Raw genomic sequence first — 19,945 nt, 5'->3', positions numbered from 1 at the left:
TCTAAAAAGCAAATAAAAAAAACATGTCGGAAGTATGTACGTATGTACGTACGTATGTCGCCACCGCCCAGCAAAAACTACTGGACCGATGAAATTCGGTATGAGTAAGTTTAAGAGAATTTTGTCGAGAAACTAAGTTTTTAAAAAAACCTCTCAAAGGGGGGCCGAAATAGGGGGGTTATTTGGGCCCATTTTTGCAAATTTTGACCAAAACGAATGAAATTTAACTTAAAGTTAGCTCATCGATAGGTAAATAGAAATACGGAATTTGACATTTCCAAATCCAAAATGGCGGCCAGCATGGCCGACCGCCCACCCGATACATTCCCCTACCAATCTAAAAACTTGTTTAAGATAAATTGAATTTGATAAAACATTTATATAGCCTAAAGATGGGGCTATAACAAGAATATTATCGTTTTTCAGAAAAAGTTATGGGTTGCCTATATTTAAGGGGTCAAAATTTGACATAAATTTGAACTAAATTTTCTCAAAAATGACTCCAAGGAATTTGTTTATTTTTAAATATATCTTTGACATCCTATCGGTAAATTGAATAACATTGGTCAGATTTCTTAACTCCTCATAGGAGGGGAGTTATGAATTTTTTATAAAAAAATATTCGAGTGCCCGTAACTACCTCTGTAATAGAAACTAAAATTTGAAATTTGGCAGACATATATAGTACTTTGTTATCTATTAGCACAATAAATTTTACCCACAATATGGCTTCCGGTTTAACCGGAAATGAAAAAAAATCCTAATTTTTTACATACGCGTATATTTTTACATATTTTGAAAGAATGTAAAATTATCTTTCCAATGACATAAAACTCGTTGCTGTAACTCAAAAACTCAAAAAGTTACAGAAAATTGACAATTTGCTAGAATCTTGTGTGTGTCCCCTCTCACGCGATCATGGCAGAGCATTATTATAGGGCAGTCAATGAGGGTATTTGGCTCCGAATTCCATCCTACTACATCGATGTACTTGATATTTTCACAGTAAGTAGGGAATAGCTCAAGAAACAAAATCTACCCTATATACTATGGCGCCTTTATCTTGGGGCAATTCCCACCCCTGCAAGGGGGTGGAAAATTTATTGGTCAAAATAAGCATGGAAGTGGCTAGAGAACCTATTTTTAAGAAAAACTGATCTATACTTTTTTTTTGAGAACTCAATACTTTTTGAGTTATGCGTAGTTGAAAATTGGCCATTTTCATTTAAAAATGACACGTTTTCGGACGGTTTTTTGTGAATACCTTAAAAACTATGCATCAAACTAAAAACACTATATAAAATTTTTTTTAATTATAAATAACAAAGAGATTCGTTTCTTCGTAAATTTTCTATTTATAATACAAAAAGAGATATGGTAGGTAAAAAGAGTTTGTTTTTTGGTGCATGCTCAAAGTGCTCATGCTTTTGTAGTGTTTGAAAAGGCCTTTAAAACGAGCACCGTTAAATGTCGGTTACATTCAAACTAAGCGAGATATGGTGCAAAAAAATATATGACTAATGTACTTTAAGGAAAAATGAGAAGTACATACATTTAACCCCTCATTCACCAGAATTTAAATGCATTGTTTTTCTTTTGCAATACCTCTTAATATAGTGTTATTTCTACTTTCAAAAAGTTGGACGGGTGAAAAAAATAAGATCAAATTATAGAGCGCATTTTTAAATTTTCTTAAAATTCTTCCTTTTGCTCCATGCAATTCAAAAATAAAAATGTTCTATCCCCGAGAAGTGGTGAGAACCGCCCCCATGATAAAAGCGCCATATAGGATAGACTTTGAATTAGGAGATTGAGCTTTGGGCTACTCCCAAAATTTCATTACAATCCATGCAGTAAAATGCAAATATTGTAAACTATTAATTTCTCAGAAAAATGGACTAATTTGAAATGAAAGTATGACTAATATTCTATTGATTTATGCAATAATCAATAGTGTGTCCCCGAACATTTTCTCAAATGCGGGAATTAATGATGCGTAGAACCATAAAATATTTTCAAGTATACAAGGTGTTTCTAAAATATCAAAATAACTTTATTATTTTTATAGAATGCCAGTATCTAGTACGATAACGATAATAGATCGGTACGATAAAGTTCTCGGGCGGCCCTTCCGTCCAGCGTTTTTTATCACTAAATCATTTACAGCACTGAATCCATTCAGATAAATATAAAGATGGAACTGGTAGCATTAGTTTTCTGACATATTTGGTTTAATTTGGGTGTTTGATTTCTGTTTCCTCACAAGTCCATGCTATTGCTCCTTTTATATTAGTTAAATAAAGTTTTAACTGACTCATATTTTTGCAATTCTGCGAGTTCTTCTTGATACTGCCTATTTTATATACAGGGTTGTTTTGTTTTAAACATTTTGTTTTAAACAACTGTTTTAAACATGTTTAAAACACTTAAATTAAACAAGCGTTTTTTTTCATTTTTTTTTGTGAATAATACATAAATATGAAAAAAGTCCTATACATATTATTATACAGACTTTGTAACAAATATATTTTTATTTATTAATAATGGGAACCCAACAAAAATTGGAAAACTCAAAACATTTTGCATACAAGAGTTACTAATTTTCTCAAATTGTTTTAGTCTCATAGTAATCTTGTAATCTAAGTCATCAATTTTATCAGCCACGTGATCACTTATAGAATTAAGCTCTTTAAAAATTGAAACCAACTTAGCAGCTTTGACATTGCCTAGCCGGTTACATAGTTTGGAATTGACTAAAGCGTATGATGAGAAGAGATTTTTTTATGTTGTATGACCATAGAACACCACCATGCCAATGGTTGTACATTAGATGTTTAGAAAATATATATGGATTAAAGGGTACACGCTTTGCCTGGTAATTAATAATAATTGGCAATGCTTCTGGATGTGAAGTGAAGTTTCTACATATTCCGTACCAGTTTTTATTTGCTCTTGACTAAATTTACTTCCACTAAAGCGATGAGCAAGCAAACTTGTCAAGAAATGAGCCAGGATCAAAGCCATTTTCATAAGCTCCTTGACTTTATTCGTATCATTTACCAAAAATTCGCCATTTGCGTGTTCAGTCTCGAATGCTTCCAGAAGTTCTAGCCATATCTCTGTAGCCTCTCCTTTAGTGCAAGTATTTGTTTGGACTTTGTCCCTGCACTGCAATATACTTTAATTTTTATAAATACCTAGTCTTTGGCATTTGCCTTTAACTTTGTATCATTTACAAGCTTTGTTACATCTTTATCAATACTTATTCTAAAAAATCCACAAGGAAAAGAAAATGTTTTTCCTGTAGTTGGCTGTAGACCATCAACCACAAAATTGGAAAAAAATCCTTTGTGAAAGGTATAATTTTTTTTATTAAAATCCCTTAAAAGGGCTATTCACAACAAAACGTTTTCGATTTTTATAAAAAATCATCATCAGTGTTAGATAAACTGGATGCTAGCCTTAAAAGTGCATACTTCAATAAAAAGCCCTGTGATGGTCACATGGCAACCAGGATAATGCCCTGAGGTAATGTATTGAAATTTCCCAACACGTGGGATCCAAATTGGGTTGTTTACATTTTAATGACTTAATGGCAACTGAATGCGAAATGAGTGATGTTTCTGAAAAAAGGGGTTTTTTCAGAAACATCACTCATTTCGCATTCAGTTGCCATTAAGTCATTGAAATGTAAACAACTCAATTTGGATCCCACGTGTTGGGAAATTTCAATACATTACCTCAGGGCATTATCCTGGTTGTCATGTGATGTAGCCCCTTTAAGGGATTTTAATAAAAAAAATTTATACCTGTTTCAAAATGTTATGAAAACTGCAGGAAATATGAAAACTGAGTTGTAAAAAAATAGAATTTAAAAATTATGTTTCCACAAGCTTTGCACAATATCGCTTACCTGGAAATCGGTGATGTTTAGGATATGGTAAACTTGTAGATCCAATGGGTGACTCAATTCTGGACTCCTTCCATGGAATTCGCGATGCACGTGGAACGCGGGACGGTACCGTCAAGATCACGAAAGGGAGTACCTTTTTCGTTGAAAGCTTGAAGCGAAATCACAGTAGTGGTACCTTGTCCTTAAAGTACTTAACGCATGTCCAGTTTTATACATGCGTACCGAAAGCGATAAGCTTTGAGCTTGTGGATAATTTTAAAAATTGACATTAAGAAGGTTATTCCGCGTCATTTTACAGGGGGCATACCAAAATAACTAAATATAATTAAATTGTCTAAAGCTTATTCTACCCGAAAATAAATAAATAGTAGAATCATAGCAATATTAAAATAAAGAAATAAGGATTCCCGAACATTCACCCCGCCAAAACGAATGTTTTCAAAGTAAGAGAGAAAGAAAAAAAATAAAACCAAAGTTAAACTCAATTAAACTTAATTAAAAAAGGCAGTTACATTGCCTAATTGCCTGGAAGAGGACAAATCTTGACCACCGGTCGTTTCATCGTGCCGCGAGAAGTTTTGACTTCGACAACGCGAATTACATCATCCTGTCCCGGAAATACGTTAACAATACGACCAAGTTCCCATTGCAAAGGAGCTTGCTGCTCATTCTTAATAACTACCAGATCTCCTTTAGAAACCGGAGGAGACTGTTTAGTCCACTTGTGTCTTTGTTGAAGAGTGTTAATATACTCTAAAGACCAACGTTTCCAGAAATCGCTTTGGATACGTTGCAGTAGCTGCCAACGACTTAGTTTGTTAAGACTTAAATGCTCTAAATTGGGTTCAGGAATCGGATTATTTAACGATTCGAAAATCAGAAAATGTCCAGGCGTAAGTGGCTGCAGATCATTAGGATCTGAGCTAATGGGACACAAGGGACGAGAATTTAGAATAGCCTCGACTTGTGTTAGAACTGTATAGAATTCTTCAAAGGTTAAAATTTGATTTCCCATAACTCGGTAAAAATATGATTTAAATGACTTGACGCCAGCCTCGGCCAATCCATTCAAATGCGGAGAAGCGGGAGGATTAAAATTCCAAGAAATGTCTAATTTTTGTGCTGTAATTTGAGCAAGTTCTATTAATTGATTATTAGCACCCTTAAAATTAGTGCCCTGATCACTTACAATATGATTGCACCTACCCCTTCGGGCAATGAAACGTCTAAAAGCTGCTAAGAATGACTCTGAACTAAGATCAGATGTGGCCTCCAAATGAATGGCCTTAGTAGCGGTACAAACAAATAAACAGACATAACCCTTAAAAGTTTTTGCTCCTCTGTGTTTGCTCATCAAAAGCGAAAATGGACCAGCGAAATCAATGCAAACTGATGAGAATGCCTTTAACTGAGAAACGCGGAACGAGGGTAAATCAGCCATATACGGATTATATGACTTGGGTTTAGAACGAAAACATGTAATACATCTAGATAAACATTTATAAATTGCTGCTTTAGGGGATAAGATCCAATATTGTTGAAGCAACAAGTATTGCAAAGTCTTTAAACCAGGATGAAAATATGAGCTGTGAACTGATTCTATTATCAATTCTGTCAGTCTGTGTGTTTTGGGCAAAAGGATAGGATGTTTAATGTCATAACTAAAAGAAGATCTTTTAAGCCGACCACCAACTCTAAGTAAACCATCTGGGTCCACAAATGGGGCCAATTTACGAAAAGGTTTTGACAGTAACTGATTTTGATTAATCTTAAGAAAAATATCAGAAAAAACATCCAGCTGAACATATCGAATGATCGGTATAAGTGAAGAATTTATTTCCTGAGGAGTAAGGATTTTGTTTTCGTTGAGTCTTTGTTTAGACCTAGAATTTTTTATAAACCTTATAACATAAGCTAAAATTCTTTGAATTTTAAGCAAAGAAGACAATCGGTTAAGTAAATTAAATAGAAAATTGTCACTATTAACTGTCACCGCAAGTGCAACTTGTTTTTCCTCCTTTTGGATCTCTATTGATAAATCAGAGTAAGATTCAGTTGCAGGCTGACAGGGCCAAGTGGTTCTAGGCATAGAAAGAAAAGGAGGGCCTGACCACCACATAGAAGTATTTAGAAGTTGAAGCGGACTTTGACCACGACTTGCATAATCGGCAGGATTCTGTGAAGACGCCACATGATGCCAACTAGAATTAGGGACAGTTTCTTGTATATGACTTACTCTGTTAGCTATAAAAGGCTTCCATCGACTTGGTGAAGAAGACAACCAAGCCAAAGTTATCATAGAATCTGACCACGCATATACAGCGTCAAACATTATGAAGCCCTCATAACTTCTTTGAACAAAATTAATTAAGTTAGCCAGAAGAACTGCTGCCAAAAGCTCCAAACGAGCAATAGACTGGGTCTTTAATGGAGCAACCTTGCACTTAGCGCTAACCAAAAAGGTTTTGATATTACCAGTGGTTTCTTCAATTCGAAAGTAAACAACACTAGCATAACCTACTTGAGAGGCGTCACAAAAGCCATGTAACTCGACGCGAGATATGGCTTCAGAACCCAAATAACGAGCAATTTTAATATCAGCGAGATTTGGTAATTCCGTTTTGAATTTTGTCCAAATTTCGGTAATCTCGTCGGATAAGATTTCATCCCAAGGGACATTGAGCTCCCACAATCTTTGTAGCAGACGTTTTGCAAACAGAAGACAGGGTGAAATAAATCCGAGAGGATCAAAAATCCTACTAATTTCAGACAAAATGTGTCTCTTTGTACAAGAGCGATCAAAAGGGACATAGGAATAGGAAAATATGTCTGATGACGGATCCCATTTTAATCCCAACAGTTTGATGAATGAAGGTTCGTCCTTATCAAAACTATAAGATGAGTTCTGACAATCGGAAGCAGAAAGATGAGTAATTAGATCAGGGTGATTACTAGCCCATTTTCCAAGTTCAAAACCTCCTCTTTTCATAACTGCGATTAAGTCAAATTGAAGAGTCAAGGCTGAGGGAATATCATTAGCTCCCAGTAAACCATCGTCCATATAAAATTGAGTTCTTAAAGCTTTAGCTACATGAGGATAATTATTTTCTTCAGAAGCTGCGAGTTCATACAAGGTACGTAATGCCAAATATGGTGAAGAAGATATACCATATGTCACAGTGCGTAAATGATACTCCTGAAGAGGTTCGGATAGGAAGAAACGCCATAGAATACGTTGATAGTCCCAATAGTCGGCAATCACATTAATTTGTCTGTACATTTACTTAATGTCGCAAACAAAGACATAGGCATAAAATCGAAATCTAAGAAAAAGACTAGCAATGTCCTTCTGAAGCTTTAGACCTACAAGTAAGGTGTCATTTAGAGATACACCGTTTATGTCACGCAAACTTGCATCAAAGACTACCCTTATTTTAGATACAATCTCGAATTCGGAAATTTGTTCCTTAAATATAGCATGATGGGCGATATAATAGGCCGAAGGAGAATGGCTATGCTCTGTAGGAACGAGAGACATGTGACCCTTATTTAAATAATCTTGCATAAAATCACAATATTTTGTGCGTAAATCAGGATTTTTTCTAAAACGATTTTCAAGCATCGAAAAACGTCGATGGGCTTGAGAATAAGTATCAAGAAATTTAGGTTTTTCTTGACGAAAAGGTAACGGGACAAAAAATCGACCTGTAGAATCTCTAAGAGTTGAAGACTTATATATTTCTTCACATTTTTTATCTTCAGTGGATAAAGGTAAGGATTTAGAAATCTCCTCAAGCTCCCAAAATTTTCTTAATTGCGTGTCGATATTTGTTTCAAGAGACATATGACAATTAACAAGAGTATTTATAGAAGAATCATTAGGGAGGCAATTTACTTTACCTTGAAGAACGTATCCAAAAACAGTTTCTAATGCCACTGGTTGATTTGGATTTCCAAAAATTCTACCCGATTTTAAAATAAACGGAGTGAGTTCTGCACCAACTAACATGTCTATAGGACCAGGTATGTGGAACTTAGGATCTGCCAATTTTAAAGTTTGAAGATGTGTCAACTCAGAAGGATTAATTAGGAATTTTGGCTGATTTGAACATACTTTAGGAAGAACAATGGCTTCAAATGAAAATGTTGGATCGATTTGTCCACACGGTTTCATTGTGCACTGCACTATACCACTGTTTGCAGCCAATGATATTCCATTGAGACCTTCAACAGGAATCGAAAAATTTCTTTTTGAAAGGCCAAGACGTTGAACACAAGATTCAGAAATAAAATTCGCCATAGAACCTGTATCAAGAAGAATTCGTATTGTGGTAAATCAGTGCCGGTTTATCCACTGGGCACTTGGGGCTGGCGCCCAGGGGCCCGGGCCCTGGAGGGGCCCGAAGGGGCCCGTTCCTTTTAGTTATAAAAAATAAAGTCGCTAAATAATTTACATATTCTCCGAAAAAAATCTCATACGCATACACGCCAATACACTGCAAACGCCTTTGTTCTATTGTTACATCTCTTCACGCCTATACACAGTGCCTAGTCCCACAAGGGCCCCCTGTCAGTGTTTGTGGTGGGGCCCTTTTCCAAAAACTACAGAAATTTGTCAGCTTTCGCCATATCATTGATTTAAAACTACCCAGGTAGTGGGTAAAAACTGTGTAGGTTATTAATCAATGTCCATGTCTCGAATTATATCCAAAATAATCACACAAACGGAGTTTTTTGGTTTCTAATAATTTCATTTTGGATTGTGGGGCTTAAATAATAATTTATCTCACTTTTCGGCTTTAAAATAAGTTCTTTTAAAATAGGAACAAAATAAGTCCTTTTAAAATAGTTAAACGAAAGTCAAAAAAGAATAGATTATTCTCGAAAAAGCAAATACCCAAACAATAGGTACACACTCTTTCAAACATTCAAAAGTAAAGAGATTACAAAATTGCAATTTGGCATTATACAATGGCCTCTAAGGCTAGCACTCCACTTGCGATTTGTAGTCGCTGCGACAAAAAAATCACTCTGTTTTCAGAATCGCGAATTGAATGCTACAAAGATGTAATATCAGCTTTTAGGTGTTTTTTTTTTAATCTAGAGGTAAAGAAGGAGTCAAGACGTTAATGAACACTTTATGCGAGAAACATAAAACCGATGTTGATGAAACCAAAGAGAACTTGTATAATGAAATTACCCATTTTGTAACGTTATGCCAAAATTTGAATAAACATCATACAATTTATGAAAAATTTTATTCTTTCAGGATGTAAAAGCAACTTTTCACAATATTTTAATTTTACTGCAAAATTTGACGATACCAATGTCTAATGCGTTTTTTTCGGCTTTAAAAGTAATAAAAACATATTTAAGGTCAAATTTGGGTCAAGAAAACCTAGACGCATTATCACTATTGTAAATAGAGAATGAAGAACTGGAGAAACTGAATTGTGATAATATTATATGGCAGTTTGCGAATGCCAAGTCAAGGAAAAAAGTGATCTAATGTAGTCATAATGTTTTGTCTTTATGTATTTTTTAGAATATGTTTTTTTGGAACTTTCTGTTTTTTATTTATGTTTTTAAATATTTTTTGGATTATTTTTTACGTTTGCCACACTTCTGCTTATTAAAGAAATATTTTATAGATTTTACAATAAACCTTTATAGTTAATGCATGTGTTTTCTTGTTAAAAAACTGACAACGAATAGCAATGAAGGGGGCCCCTAAACCTCCAGCGCCCAGGGCCCGAAGTTAGGTTAAACCGGCACTGGGTAAAGTTACCTCGAATATCCTTTACTTCCGCTTCACAGGTTGACAATAAAATAGTTGATTGAGGAAGTGATAAGGTGCTTGTAATACAGTCAGAATTGATGTAAGTATTTACAAGGGTATTGGTAATCGAAGAACTAGTAGACGGGTTGCAACCCACTGACGGACCAACAGAGGGGTTGGAAGAAGTAACCTGAACGTTTGAATTCTGCTCAGAAGCTGTATCGTTTGATTTTTTATCAAAGTGCAATGTTGTATGATGGGGGAATTTGCAAACACGACATTTATGAGATGACACAAAATTCCTCATAGAGTGTGGCGAAACTAAACAATTAACGCAAAGTTTGTGTTGTTTAGCAATAGAAAACCTCTCTTGAGGGGATTTAGAAAGAAATATTCCGCACTTATATAAGGCATGAGGCGAAGAACATAAGATGCACTTAGACTGCTCAACTGAATTAGGGCTGGATTCCTCCAGAAAACTAGATACGTGTTTTTTATTGTTCACCTTTGGATTGTGAGATGACGAAGCAATATACTGAACAGACTCCAGTGCGATGCATTGTCTATCTAAAAACGACATTAATTGCCTATAAGTTGGCAATTCCTGGCTAAGGCTATGTTCCAGTTCAAAATTGGTTCTGGTTTTTGAATCTAATTTATTAAGAAGCATGTTAAATAGCAAAAAATCCCAATGATCTACAGGCAACTTCATTACCCTGAGAGCAGCAACATTTTCTGAAAAGACACTTAATAATTTTCTTAGTTCAAAAGAATTTGCCTTTGAAATTGAGGGAGCATTAAAAATTTCATTATAATAGTGGCTAGCTAAGATACGTGTATTTTTATATCTTTTTTCCAGCTTTTCGTATGCTACAGTATAATTGCCCTCAGTAAGAGGAATGCCTTTGATTAAAGCTAGGGGTTCGTTACCCAAAGAAGTAAGCAGATACTGAAACTTTTCAACATTAGATATGTCAGGATTATTGTGGATTAGACTGTTAAAGACATCAAAATAAGTAGGAAAATCTTTATAAGAACCTTCGAAACGCATCAAGGAAAGCTTTGGAAGGTTTACGACACTTCTACGGTTAGAAGAATTAGAATTATCTACAGTAGACATGTTTGCCGCTTGAGAAGATGAGTCATTCAACAAAAAATCATGTTTTAGTGATAAAACTCCATAAAAGGCTTTATCAGCATTTAATCTCATCTCATCATAGGAAGAAAATTCATCATCATTGATTAATGAAATAACAGTGTTATGATTACTTTGAAATTCATTATAAGTGCCATCAATAGCATTGGCTCTAGCAAGAAATTCAGGCTTTAAAGACTCATCATTCGAAACTTTAAGACCACACTCGTAAGTTTCTTGTAATCGTTTAAAAGCAGTAGTTCGCTTTAAATTGGCTTTTGTTAATTTATCAGACATGTTAGAAAGTTAATTTAACAAATTAATAGTCTAATAAAATTTACTTAAATGTGATTGATTTGTATTCTAAATAGCGAATAAAAAATTTATTAATCAAAGACACAAGTGGTTTAAATAATAAACGTAATTCAAATAATAATTGTTTTGTTATAAATAAGCGAACAACAGCAAGTAACTTTATTTATCAAAATCGACATAAAAATAAACAAGAAAACCTAATTAACGTGAACCCATCAAATTAACCGATAATAATAATTAGCGACAGGTTTAGAAAAGCAAAAACTAGAAAGCGATGTACCGTTCAATTTCTCGATTCAAAAATATGTGCGAGAATTTACTTTAGGTATCGTATTGTAAAGTTTTTAAAAGTTACAAAAAAGTGACTGTTAATAAAAAGCCTATAACGTTTGTCGTTTATAGAAGCTTACAAGGTTTAAAAATGACGCAAAATAAGCTTATATTATGTAAAATAAATAGAAAAAAGGCTCAAAATATGGCTGCGAAGGACCGAAATGTTTCAAAATGTTATGAAAACTGCAGGAAATATGAAAACTGAGTTGTAAAAAAATAGAATTTAAAAATTATGTTTCCACAAGCTTTGCACAATATCGCTTACCTGGAAATCGGTGATGTTTAGGATATGGTAAACTTGTAGATCCAATGGGTGACTCAATTCTGGACTCCTTCCATGGAATTCGCGATGCACGTGGAACGCGGGACGGTACCGTCAAGATCACGAAAGGGAGTACCTTTTTCGTTGAAAGCTTGAAGCGAAATCACAGTAGTGGTACCTTGTCCTTAAAGTACTTAACGCATGTCCAGTTTTATACATGCGTACCGAAAGCGATAAGCTTTGAGCTTGTGGATAATTTTAAAAATTGACATTAAGAAGGTTATTCCGCGTCATTTTACAGGGGGCATACCAAAATAACTAAATATAATTAAATTGTCTAAAGCTTATTCTACCCGAAAATAAATAAATAGTAGAATCATAGCAATATTAAAATAAAGAAATAAGGATTCCCGAACAATACCTTTTACAAAGGATTTTTTTCCAATTTGTTTAATACTTATTCTATAGTTTAGAGCAAATGTGAAATAATATTGGCCGGTTTTTCAACTAACTTTATAAGCATTCCGATAAAGCATTCCAACGAACATCCTAATGCAATACAAGAGCAGAATCACCAATATTTGCAATTTTTTGACACTGTTCTTTATTCCTGGCACTTCTATTTCGTGGGCAAGTAAGTTCATAATATGGGCTGAACAGCCATAAGTTATTATATGTATCTGTGCTGCCTAATTCCTCAAACATCCTTCTCATTGTAAGAAATATGATTTAAACAATGTTTTTTTCTACGTTTTATTTGTTTATAACACGTAATTTAAAAATGAAGAATAAAACATGTTTAAAACAAAAAAACCGTTTAAAACAAAAAAAAAAACGTTTGTTTTGTATAAAATAAAAAAAAATGTTTTTTTTTCAACCCTGTTTATATATCAGACAAATCCACTAACCTTGGCTGCATTATCCATGTTGGAAAATCAGTTTGTTTTAAATAAGAAAGTCTTTCTTTTAAATCATCCGATAGAATATTCAGATGATTGACAATAACAAGTGAAGTGTTAACAATTCTTTGGAGGTATAGTTGTGCTCTCTAATCTTTTACAAAACAAAATTTCTTCGGCAATATGCCCTTTATTAATATATCTTACGTAGTTAAGTTATTAATACTGCCTCATTGTCCCTCTAAAGTTGATTCATCCATTTGCACTAAAAAATCTTTTGTTTTCAGTTTTTCCTTGTTATTTTCAATATCTTGACTAATTTCGTCTATTCTTCTGCTAACAATATTGTTATTAAGGGGCATAGCTTTTACATATTTGTCATCTTGTTCAAGAGCCTTTTTAAGAAATGCTGATATTTACGGTTTTATTAAATTCTCTACTATAGTATTATTTTTTTCAGTTTTATCGACAAACAAAGAAATTCGATAACTTCTCTGAAAAACACGATTATTAGTTGAAGTATAAGCAGTAAACAGAGATTTTAATGTTATTATTTTTCAAAATATTTTCCTTTATTAAAGCAATTCAAATCTCAAAGCTCTCAAAAAGGTCCGGGTCAGAAAGGTCCTCAAAAATATCAAAATATTAAGGAAAAATTCGATTTTTTTCTTGGTTTTTTGATTATAACTTTAAAAGTATTCATTTCCGAGAAAAGTTGTACTAATATAAAAGTTGCATAATTAAATTTCCTATAATATAGAATTGGTTAAAAATTTAAAAAATAGTCACCCTTGTTGCAAAATAGCAATAATTGTGAATAAAACATACAAAAACAAGTATTCGTATTTTACGTTTTTCAACCATTTATGCTACACTTAGGACCTTCATATTTCACCCTGAAAAACTTTATGATACAGTAAAACAATACTGTAAATTTCATTAAGATCGGTTCAATAGATTTTGCAAAATAAATTTTGTAATCCAGCTTTCGTAAAAAAAATTCATTTTTTCAAAATGTTACAGGACTGAAAATAAAGCAGATAGCAAGTTGAAATTTTTTTTGCGTATAGAAGTGTACTGTACCTTTCATTCGCAATTTTGCAAAATTAAAATCGATTAACACCACGGCGTCAGGAATTTTTTTATATAAACATTAATTATTGGTGCTACGCGCAGGACAGCGGATAGTTTGCTCTGATTGGGCATTCCAATAACCTTTGATAATGATTGATACATTTTAATTTTTATTAAATTTCGATATAAATAAATAAATTTGTTTATTGCAAAATAAAAACACATACTCTATCCTTGGAAATAACACTTTTATTAGCAAAAACTTTCTTTGTTCATATATTTTAACTTAAATAATAAAAGTTTATTATTGTTAAACATATGCAATTGTTTAAACAATATTTCACAAACAATAATAAAATTAGTTTGATTTTTGTGGAATTAAAATATTAAAATACAACAAAATATAGAGTAAGAAAATAATATATTAGATAAAGATTGGAAGAAATTTTGGTGGAAATCAACTTGTGTGAATCGAACACCGTTGTCCTGCGCGTAGCACCAAAAATTATTGTTTATTTCAAAAATTTTCTGACGCCGTGGTAATTAATCGATTTTAATTTTGAAAATTGCAAATGAAAGGTACAGTACACTTCTATAAGCAAAAAAAATTTCAACTTGCTATCTGCTTTATTTTCAGTCCTGTAACATTTTGAAAAAATTATTTTTTTTTGCGAAAGCTGGATTGCAAAATTTATTTTGCAAAATCTATTAAACCGATCTTAAAGAAATTTACAGTGTTGTTTTACTGTATCATAAGTGCAGCATAAATGGTTGAAAAACGTAAAATGCGAATACTTGTTTTTGTATGTTTTTTTCGCAATTATTGCTATTTTGCAACTAGGATGATAATTTTTTAAATTTTTATCCAATTCTATATTGTAGGAAATTTAATTACGCAACTTTTATGTCAGTACAACTGTTCTCGGAAATGAACACTTTTAAAGTTATAATCAAAAAACGAAGAAAAAAATCGAATTTTTCCTTCAATTTTTGACATTTTGATTATTTAAACAATGTTCCGGACCTTTTTGAGAGGGAGGATAACTCAAATATTATTATTTGATTTATTTTCAAGCAATTTCTGCAAAAAAATTTGAGTCACCTCTCAACGTCCATCTCAAAACAAATGCGCCCTGGACTATTATTAATTCAGATTTGTTTAGCCTTTAAACGCGGCTCAAGACGATCTCGTTTCATTGATTTGATGACGATGGTCAAGCATTTCTGGCATAAAAGACAACAAGGAATCCGCTCATTTTGAACAGTGGACAGCAACAAATTTTAAATATTTTTCCGAATATTTATCCGAGTTTTTTTCTTGCTTGCACCACTCATTTCACTATGGGCTATAAGGAATAAATTAATATAAGATCAATTAAAAAACTAGAATTAAAGTGTGTTATAATTAATTTAATGTGACATAGAGTAAACGAATGCTAAAAAGTGCACATGTATTTAAATGGATATAACACATTGACTACACTGCCACCGCATAGATAACATAATATATTTTTACCATTTTACAAAATTTCCTGGAAAACTGTGCTTCGAACACTTAAAATAAATAAACTCCTGTCGAATCCATTTTCGGATTGCCCCCCTTAACACTCAAATTGCCCCCACGTTGGGAAACACTGACTCTAACCCATAAAATAATACGGAGAACATGTAGCACCTCAGAAGTCTTATCTTTAAAGGAATTATAATGTCCCTGTTACAGAATACTGTTTTCAGTTTGTTGAAAGCATTTCTTGCCTGCCCTATTCTTGCTTTAATCTATTCTGTGTACTCATTATTTTCATTAATTATTGTACCCAGATATTTATGTTTTTCAACTTTTTTAATTTGTTTTCCATGTATTGTTATGCTTTCATGGCGCTGTTGGGCTTTTGTAATTACCATAAAATGTGCCTTTTTTGTGTTTAGGAACAGTCCATTTTCTTCACTGACTTCTTTCTACCACTCTGTCAGCCATTTGTTGTAAATCCTCAAGACATTCCACAAATAAAATAGTGTTGTCAGCAAACCGTATGCTATTGATTAGTCAACCATATACTTTTATTTCCTTAGTTGGTTCTTCTAGTGCTTCCTGGATTAGTTCCTCTGAATACAAGTTGAACAAAGTAGCAGACAGGACACATCCCTGCCTGTCGCCCTTCTCCATATGTATTTCATTTGAAAAGACATTGTTCTCTTTTGCCACAGCGATCTGATTATAATAGATAGCGCTAATGATCCTGATGTCTCCCATGTCTAAATTTTTCTTTTTAAGTAATTCGATAATGCGAGGGTTTATGAATTAACAAAACTCAAATTTACAACTATATGTAAAGTAATTACATTGGGGACGTTAAGATCATGTTTTAAAACGAAAACAACTAAATCAAGAATTGGGTAGTGTTAACAGTACTGTAAAGACGTTTTAAATTTTTTACAATGATAATACAGCTCCAACTTTAAAACTGAATTGTGAAAACTGATGAGTTTCCTAAATTCAACTACAAATCTTTGGAAATTCTGGCCTCTGTTTTATACAGGGTGTTTGGTAAAGAATAGCTTAACCTTAGATTTCTGAGCTTAAAATTGGACGATTTAAGCTAACTTACCTTAGTACGAAAGTTGATAATAACTGAAATACAGGATGTCAAAGTTAAACTTTTATTCTTGAATATTTTCTGACAGGCATGAGCTAACAACACGAAATTTGGTAAGCGCAGATTGTTTGGGACGAGAAATCTAAATTCGCTACCAAAAATGATGTATTGCCCAGAGGGCGTCACATACGTCGTTCAGCGCTCATTTAAGACGTTCAATTTTTTTATGCCCCACTCTATATACTTTTTGAATCCAATTTTTTATTCTTTTAATATTTTTACTTAAAAAAGATATACTACATTCATGTCGCTAAACTTAACCATTTTCGAAATAAAAGCATTTTAAATCTGCGATGCAACATAATTTTTTGCATAATATCATTGTAGTTACATCCGAAAAATAAACTTAAAACCATAATAATTGTGCAACTTCTCATATTTATGTTATTGAATCGCAAATTCCATGAGAAGAAATTTGTGATACATTTTTGGAAATTATTATGGCTTAAGTTTATTTTTCGGATGTAACTACAATGATATGATACAAGAGAATAAAAATTTTGATTCAAAAAGTATGTAGAGTTGGGGGTAAATAAATTGTATGTATTAAATGAGCACTGAAAGACGTATGTGGTGCCCTCTGGGCAATGCATCATTTTTGGGAGTGAATTTAGATTTGTAGTCCCAAAAAATCCGCGCTTATCAAATTTCGTGTTGTTAGCTCATGACTCATGCCTGTCAGAAATATTCAAGAATAAATACCTACAATAAAAGTTTAACTTTGACACCCTATACTTCAGTTATTATCAACTTTCGTACTAAGGTAAGTTAGCTTAAATCGCCCTATTTTAAGCTAAGAAATCTAAGACTAAGCTATGGCCAATTCTTTACCAAACACCCTGTATAAATATAAAAAGTTAGATAAACGAATGCCAATAATGGAATGGAAAAATAAAATGGTGCCGTGATTTAAACAGAGATACAACTTATTTAGGCGAACTTTGATTCAATACACATGATGTTATCAAACAGGAAACTATAACAGAAAGGGTTGTTCTAAAAACCACTGTGGGTTAAAGAAAAACGTGTTATTATTCTCCACTGTGAAAGTAAAGATAGTTGTATCTAAGGGCAGTAGTACAAAAATAACGACTGATTGTTTGATTATAGAATAGCCTATAATATTGAGACTGATATACAGAGTTGGGATAAAGTTTGGAACCAAGCAAATATCTTTGAAACGAAAAGAACAATATTTATGAAACTTTGCATGCAAGTACAGTGACGCAAAAGGCATCTGATGCCATATTTTTTGTTACTACTCCACTTCCGGTTTCACCGGAAATACCCTTAACTTATTTACTTTAAATGGGACACCCTGTATATTTTTGCAGATTTTAAAAGAAATTGTTATTTTTAATTCATACATACCAAGTTTGGAAGAAAAAACTATTAAAACAAGAAATAAATCTCTTTACAGTTAAAAAATAGGTTAATTTATTTATGTTAGACCAATGATATTAAAAATAAAAAAAAATAATTTCAAATGTTGAAAATGTTTGCTGTTCACCTTCTGACAACGTGCAAGCCTATAAATAAATTCGTGAGTCACTTTTTGCAAGATTTCTCCACGTATTAGTTCACATTCATCAATTATTATTCTTTGTCTCAAATCCTGCAAGCATGTCGGTCGCCTAACGTAAACAAGTAATTTTAGATAACCCAAAGAAAAAAATCTAACGGGTTGAGGTCCGGAGAACGAGCGGGTCACTCTATGAATCCTCTACGTCCAATCCATGGATTTGGAAAATTCACTTCCAAAAAATGAAAATTCACCATAACCTATTATCATTAATATTTCAATACGATCTTTTCCACTTAAATGAACCATTTTTAATACAACTTATTTCTGTCAATTAGTTCAGTAACAGTGTTACCTACTATACTAAATCCAAATAAGTCATGCAGTGCATGTAAACAACAATTTTAGTCTACAGTATAGATGGTACTCGTTTATTTCCTATTACGTTGTATTAATACAAAAAATTATCTACAGACACTTTTTAACAAATTTTCTCTACCACATTTGGTATGTATGAATTAACAATAACAAGTTCTTTTAAAATCCGCAAAAATATATAGGGTGTCCCATTTAAATTAAATAAGTTAGGGGTATTTCCGGTGAATCCGGAAGTGGAATAGTAACAAAAATTTGGCAACAGATGCCTTTTGCGTCACTGTACTTGCATGCTAAGTTTCATAAATATTGTTCTTTTCGTTTCAAAGATATTTGCTTGGTTCCATACTTTATTCCAACCCAGTATAACAAGATAGATAGATAGATAGAATTTATTCATCCACAAAGTTTACACAATTCTTACAAAAAAAAATGTATAAATCTTATCGGACTAGTCAAAATTCTAGTACAATAGAGTACAATATATAGTAAAAGTACACATGATTAAAATAAAACAGTGATTACAATAAAATAAATAAGAAATAAATAAAAGTTACAGATAAAAATTTTTTTTAGAACTATTGTTGCAAAAATCTTAAAAATTTAAAAATCCATCAATACTGTAGAATGTGTTGTCCATTAAAAATGAATACACAGTGTGGCGAAAACCTTTATGTGAAGAATTACTGAGATCAGCTTATAACGAGGTAATTAGTCTGCCATTTCAGTTTTCGTTATAAAGGGAGTCTACTGTATATTCGCTTGAATATTTTAATCAAAAAGGAATAATACTTACGTTCCTTTGTCAAATATTTCAGTCCAATTTGATGGAATAGGGTATTTCACTAATAACTTTTGCAAGTTTCTAAAATACTTTGGATCAGGCGTTTGTACTCCCTTCCAGTGAGTTTCACACCATACAGTACATTCATGGTAGATATTTGATTTATTGGGACAAGTTGAAGAGCCTTTAAAGTCTTGCTTCTTGATCGGTTCATTAGGCTTTTGTTTTCCTACAAAAATAATAAATACATATTCTATTATCACAAGTTTTATTGGTGTAAAACCAATTGGTGAGATAATCTCAGCCCTTTGCTATTCTTAATAGTAATGAACCAACTGATAAGAAATACTAGAGTAAGAACCAACCAACTACATAAAATCATAGGATACCATAGATTACAACCTGTAACCATTAAGTCCTTAAGAGGATCGGTACGTATTTTCGGCTGCAATGCTATTCAAATGGGGATTCATTTTTTTCGAATCCTGAGAAAACTAATAAGTATTTTTGAAAAATTTAAACGCAGAATGAAAGATTACGTTATTAGCGAGGGCCGAAAGTCCCTGAGAACTTCTATAATGTTTATTTTAATAAGTTACAGGGGTGAAAAAACTAAGAGAAAATTTAGTGTGATTTTTAATTTCAAATATCTCATTCAAAATAAACTTTTTATTTATTCTAAGGGACTTTCGGCCCTCGGTAATAATTTAGTCTTTCATTCTGCGTTTAAATTTTTCAAAAATATTTATTGGTTTTTTCAGGATTTGAAAAAAATGAACACAATGCCGTGGTAATATTTTCCAAATCTGTCTTTGTCTTACAACGCACTCAACCGAATATAATATTGTCAGCATATATTGTCAGTCAGACACTGACAATCAGTGACAATTTTAAATATTT

At 32.6% G+C, this 19,945-nt stretch overlaps 1 protein-coding gene across 1 annotated transcript in view; it reads right to left on the bottom strand.

Moving 5' to 3' along the window:
• Positions 1–19,945, bottom strand: part of LOC126887176 (polyglutamine-binding protein 1-like) — a 32,100-nt gene that overhangs the window by 10,912 nt on the left and 1,243 nt on the right. Inside the window, exon 2 of the mRNA XM_050654562.1 lies at positions 19,058–19,274. Within this exon, the coding sequence (XP_050510519.1) occupies positions 19,058–19,274 (217 nt within the window). The remainder of the gene's footprint in view (positions 1–19,057; positions 19,275–19,945) is intronic.

Source organism: Diabrotica virgifera, chromosome 6 (genome assembly GCF_917563875.1).
Source record: "Diabrotica virgifera virgifera chromosome 6, PGI_DIABVI_V3a".
In the NCBI taxonomy this organism is placed as follows: domain Eukaryota; kingdom Metazoa; phylum Arthropoda; class Insecta; order Coleoptera; family Chrysomelidae; genus Diabrotica; species Diabrotica virgifera.
The sequence above is the reverse complement of the archived record's forward strand: the minus strand, read 5'-3'. Positions and strand labels throughout refer to the sequence as shown.